Source organism: Cyanistes caeruleus, chromosome 24 (genome assembly GCF_971803275.1).
Source record: "Cyanistes caeruleus chromosome 24, bCyaCae1.hap1.1, whole genome shotgun sequence".
NCBI classification, from domain to species: Eukaryota; Metazoa; Chordata; class Aves; order Passeriformes; family Paridae; genus Cyanistes; species Cyanistes caeruleus.
In genome coordinates this window covers 5,547,189-5,553,188 of record NC_141724.1, presented here as the reverse complement: position 1 = coordinate 5,553,188, position 6,000 = coordinate 5,547,189, and the positions used below count along the sequence as shown (strand labels likewise).

Genomic DNA, 6,000 nt, shown 5'->3' with positions numbered 1-6,000 from the left:
TGTCCTGTGTAGACCCCCCATTCCTGCCCCTGCCAAGTCCCAAACTGTACCTTCAATTCTTCATGCACTCGACCTGCAAATAATTTCAGCTTTGGAAAAGCTTTGCAAAAATCTTGAAAAAGTTGTTTGTTTTTTTTTCTTTTTGGTGTTACATTTTGACCTCCCTCCTCCTTCCAAACCTGAACAGACCAGAACCACCCAGCTTCTGCATTACTTCTTTGGAAGGTGATTATTTCTTGGCTTAGAGAATCCAGTGATGCAGTGTGGATTCAGAGGGAAATAAAACTGCATTTCAAACTCTCTAAAAACACCAACATTTAATTTTATAACATAACCAGGGGTTTATTCCACAATATAAACTGCAACATTTGATACAAGCTACCCAAAAAAGGAGAAAGCCAAAATACAGCTGTGGCAATTACTTTACAGATTTTTTTTTTTCCTGTCTTCTACATCACAGGGCCCTCAGTGACACTAGGATCTAACATTTGCTGTCTGTACATCAACCAATGCTAGAAGCAACACGCTGTTCAGTTGTCATTCCAGTCACTGAAACCAGACATAGAAGTTATTGCTCAGATAAATAAACCTAGTCTACGAAAAACAAAGTGGAAAAAAACTAAAGTCTCCAAAGAGTTAACAGAGTAAACAGGGATTTCCTCAAAAGAGGATTATTGGAAAATTCATGGTGCAGGGGTTTTTTTTTGTTTGTTTGTTTGTTTTTGCACCCAAACCAAGCTGAATTAAATATGCCAGTAAATCCCAGAGGTAACTGAATGCTGTACAATAAAGGTGCATATGTCAAATGCCTTCCCAATCAGTGGAAACCCCTGCAAACAGTCAGCATCTCAAACCTCAACAACCACAAACAGATCAAGGGAAAATACAAAAGTGTCAAAAATTGTTTTGAGTTCTGGAAAATGATCCCATAAGGATAGAAGTAGCACCATTTGCAATCTGGTTTTTAAACCAGCCCCTGTGGCTTAACTGGAAAACTGGGAACCTTCTTTACTCGAGTCCTGAAGGGTTTATGGGGGTTTTACTTTCGGTACTGGGCGTCCTTCCCGGCGCAGCTGGCGCAGATGTAATCCTCCTTCTCTGCCATCTCTGGGGAGATGCCCACACACACCTGGTGGAACCACTGGTTGCAGCTGCCATCACACTGGACCCAGTCGACCTGGTGAAGAGCAGACACAGGGGTCAGAGCAGGGCCAGGCAAAGTCCCCCCACACTCGTGGGTCATCCTGGGGCTCCTGGTCTATTTACATGAGAAATGTTCCACAGCTGGCTGGTGCTGGATATTCACTGTGCTCCCTGCTCTCCAGGGCTGTGGGCAGGGCACACCCTCCCTTATCTTCCCATTGCTTTCCCACCTATCTGAGACTCAAAGTCCCTCTTCTCCATTTCCAAGTGGATGGGCCTGAGCAGAGCCCCAGGCACTGCCCCCACCCCCAGCTGTATCCCAAGAGCAGCCAGGGACACAGCATCTGCACAGCCCCAGCTGCCCCCTCTCATGCAGATGTTCTGATGCCACATGGGTGCCCCAGGGCCGGTGGAGTGGGCCCTGCCCATCCCAGCTGCAAGGACACCAGCCCTGGGTTAGCCAGGGCCTCCCACTCTCCTCATGAACAGCTTTTCTCCAGTCAAACAGTCCCAGGGCAGCTCCCTGTCCCACAGCCCAGCACTCAGGATGCCACAGTAGGTGTGCCCCTCCTGACCTCATCCCCCTCGGGCTGGAGGCAGTTCACAGCTGGGCAGATGGCATCCTCATCCTCGGAGTCCTCCTGCTCTGAGAACGACGTGTCTGAGGCCAGCAAGTGGCTGTCGCTGGAGCGCTGCAGCTCCAGGAGCCGCTCCCGCTCTCTCTCCAGTTTGTTACTGCACACATCCTTTGAATGACTCAGTTTCAGTTTCTTCTTTTTGGGTGTTCTCATCTTTTTTACTCTCGCTCTCTTCTCACCACAGAAGCTCTCTCTCTCAAAACGCCGCTTCAGCTTTCTCTCCATGTAACTAATCCCATCCTTCTTCCCTCGGCAACACTCATTCTATGGGAAAGACATTTTGGAGAGGTTGGAAGTGTGCAGCTAACATCCATTATCCTGCTATTCCATACCCTGATTTTAAGAATAGGTTTAAGTACAAGTTTAAGTGTTTGATAGTGCTGCATTTTCAGTAGCATGAGATGAGAAAGAGGAGCCAAGGGAAGGGTCAGGCCCCAGGGACAGAACTCAGAGACAAAACCATCCTCATTTCCTGCCTCTGAGCCCAAATCTTTCACAGCAGCTCCCTTGGAAAGCCCTGACACAGGGCAAGAGTCAAGTGTTCAAAGCCAAGATGGGACTGGGAACAATCTGGTCTAGTGGAAGGTGTCCCTGACCACAGCAAGTGGTGCAAGAAAATGAGCTTTAAGGTCCCTTCCCAACCAAAGCAGTCTGGGATTCTGCAATTCTATGAAATCAGGACAGATGTATTTAAAGTACAGAGACTGACCACAAACACATATCTAAATTTAAAAAATGTTTAGGCCACAAATTGTATTCAGTATTTTGTAACTAATTTCTTATTGACTTCTTGACTCCTTTCCACAAGGAAAATGTGTTTTCATGGAAATGCAGCCCCACACACAAACCCCTGCAAAGCCCCACACACAAACCCCTGCAAAGCCCAAGGGCTGAGGCAGAGCCCTTCCCCAGGGTGCCCCAGCTCAGTGCTGCTGTTGGACACTTGCCTTCTCACTTGTGGCTGCACTGGGTGACCTCTGCTCCGGCTGCAGGGCAGGGCTCTGCTTCGTGAACAGGGCCTGGTACAGCTCCTGGATCTCGGGCAAACAAACCTGCAGCAGCTGGGCTTCCATCATCAGCTCATCCAGCTCAGTGCTAATGACTAGTGTGAAAGACAAGGAGACACAGCAGGAATTCTTCAGTGACAAGAACTGCACAGATAATGAAAAATCTGGTAGCACAACAAAAAAATGGTGAAATACTTTAAACGTGTATGAGTTAGTTCTTATCTGCTCCCTCTTGACTGCTCATTTTTAACAGCAGGGTTAAAAGAAAAGATAAAGGCTTGCACAGAAGTTCTTGCACTGTGGCTCAGCACCCAGCCATGTCCCCATTCCCTTCGGGTTCAAGGATAAGGCATTGCCATCATTCCTGGCAAATTGTCCTGCTTTGGGAGCCACCCCAATCCCCTCACCACCCAACAAGTGGGTGATATGAACAAACTGAGTGAGATCTGTACAGGGAGCCATGAGAGGAGAGGAAGGAAGGCTGAGAGCATGAGCCTGGTGACATGGCCCTGCTCTACTGATGCTACTGGCTCCAAAGCTCATGGAGGGCTCTGAAACAGTCCCGGCTGGGGAGGCCAAAATCTTTGTATAAATAACTGCTTATTAATACACTACAACTCAAACATGAAAAATAAACCTGGTGACACAAAGAACTGCCTTGTTTGATGTGAACTGTAACATTCCACTGAATTGGCTTCTCTAACACTGGTATGGACTGAGCTGCACAGACATGAAGGTAAGTCTAGACTTGTATCCCTGGAGCATTATGTATGAGGAAGGAAGAAATGATAAATAATCTCTGTCACAGTCATAAAATGATGCAATTCTCAGCTTGTCTGTTAGTCCAACCCACCATGTCTGAGGTGAGGATGGTCCAGAGCCTGTGCTGAGTGACCCCACGGGGGCTGGGGCAGCTTCAGTCTCTGACAGCTGGACAGTTGTGCTCACATGGACTCATGTCCTGTGCATTAAATATCCCACAGATTCCAGCACCACATCCCTGCTGTTCCCATCTGCCTCCTACACTTCCAGTGGCCCTTCCCTTTTCCCTCCCCCTTCTGCAGCTCGGCTGGGGCCCAGCCCAGGGCAGCTGCTCTTGTGGGAAGAGGCCAGCTCTCCTGATTCCTCAACCCATTTTGCCACACCTTTTCATTACACATGGGAAATTTCTGTTCTTGAGCAATGCACTCCTCTGCCAAAGCTGGACACTGAGCTCCAAACTTGCTGAGGAGATGGAGAAACAACCACCTATGTAGTCACAGGCTTGCTCAGCCACCTCTTGGTGACCAGGACACCCTCCTTGCCCCACCAAACACAGGAGAGAAAAAAAGAAGTGGCAGGGGAAATCCCCCAAACCCAAGTGAAGATTACAAACCATGAAGTGGGATGCAGTGCTGTCCTGTAGAGAATGGAGAATGCAAATACACAGTTCTGTTATCCCAGTCATGAGGCATGGAAAATGACATTGCTCCAATTGTCTGGGACACCTGGAAAATGAAACACAGACAGTTTCAATAAAGGTGGAGCTTGAAATGCAAAATAACTGCTGATAGGATCAACACTTGTTTCTCTCACAGCTATTGAAATCTTGTGTCTCACTGCCATGGTCCTGCAGACTGCAGCCCTGCCCAGGCAGGGACACACCAACAGCAAACCCTGCACCTCCTGTCAGTGCCAGGGGCATCTCACCAGGAACCTTCCACAACTCCCTCTGCCTCACTAACCCAAGTGCCTGGGCCCCTTGCAGAATGTGGCTCTAATCAATTCCCATTGCTGCTCTCAAGGGAATTTTTCAAACTCACCCACATTCCTCACTTTGGCCAGTGTCAAAGCAGCCCAACTCAACTGGTTACTGGAAGAGCTTCTTGTGGGGGAAGTGAGTGCTGAATTAGCCCAGATGACAGGGAAAACAGAACCAGGACAGGACAGGTCAGCCTTGGTGAGACACTGGATTCACCAGAAAAACACCTAAAATCCATGGAAACTGAAGTTTCAGCTGACACCTGTGCCAAGGTGCACTGGGGGCCTGGCTCAGAGAGACCCAGGCAGAGGCACCTGGCCAGGAGCCCTTCCACTGAGCTTGCCAGGGACCTCTGATTTGGGAAATGTAGAACAATGCAAGAACCTGGACTAGCTCAGCCACAAACACCCTGATTTGGAATCTTTACTGACTTAAGGTCCAGTCCTCTCAAAAATGGTTACACTGCTCAGGTGGGAGGAACCTCACAGTTCCACGCTGAGCTAATACCATCATGCAAATAAAATTAAACTCACTGTTTCAATTTCTGGCTGAAACATCAACTTCCATTTCCAAAATCTTGGGCAGTTCTTTACAGCTACACTAGCTGATCTGGTAAAATGATACTTTCAGACCTAAATGACCAGAAAAATTATCTTAAATACCTAAAGATACCTAAATATATTTTAAATTCTGTATCTTGACTTGCCTGCTTGAAAAATTTGGTCCACAAGCCATGGGCATAGCTGGATGAATGAGAAGCAGCTATTACACTCTTGTGTATATGTATATAAAACATGTCAGGCATGTTTTATGTTTTAACATAAGTGAGTGCAAAAACAGAAACACAGCCTAACTGTAACTGGACTAGCAAAACTAAGGTATTTCAAAATGTAAAAGCAACATTCCATTTTGGGGTGTTTAATATTCTTTATACAGCACAGAGCTTTGATTTCTGATATTTTTTCTGCATTTGTTATCTCAGGAAAAATATTTTCTTTCCTTCTTTATGTGTGCTTTTTGCTGAAAGATCTTCACTGAAAAAAGACAAACTCCCTCACTACCCCACCTGAAACAGCTGCTGTAGCTAAACCCAGCAATATGAGCAGAATATTCAGCTTGGGAGGTCTAGGGGAAGTGAGGAGAGGCAGCAAAGGATGAAGACCCTTTGTTGAAAACAACCTTGTCTGAGAGCCAAGCTGGTAAAGCACAGGACAGTTTGTGCCTCTGTCAGTAATTCTCGACACTTAAAACTCTATTTGAATACTTGTAGAAGTAGAATATAAAGACCAGCTGAATAGTGAGCACTCCAGAAACAATAACTCAGCAGCTCTGTCATTACTGTTGTCACAGCAGAACACAGGAGCTGGAAGAGGAGAGGGAAAAACAGGCTCTTTGGGAGGAATAGGTCCTGGACTCCAGCAGAAGGGAACACGAAGCTGCTGCTGGGGCACACGCACATCCTGGCTGAGGG

General features: G+C 47.1%; 1 protein-coding gene across 3 annotated transcripts in view; it reads right to left on the bottom strand.

Moving 5' to 3' along the window:
* Positions 1-302: 302 nt before the first annotated feature.
* Positions 303-6,000, bottom strand: part of KDM5B (lysine demethylase 5B) — a 69,802-nt gene continuing 64,104 nt past the window's right edge. For all 3 annotated transcript variants that reach the window (XM_086861979.1, XM_086861978.1, XM_086861980.1), the window contains 4 exons: positions 4,164-4,275; positions 2,729-2,883; positions 1,719-2,045; positions 303-1,177 (listed from right to left, as the gene is read on the bottom strand). In XM_086861979.1, coding sequence (XP_086718105.1) covers positions 1,040-1,177; positions 1,719-2,045; positions 2,729-2,883; positions 4,164-4,275 — 732 coding nt within the window. In that variant the 3' untranslated portion in view covers positions 303-1,039. The remainder of the gene's footprint in view (positions 1,178-1,718; positions 2,046-2,728; positions 2,884-4,163; positions 4,276-6,000) is intronic.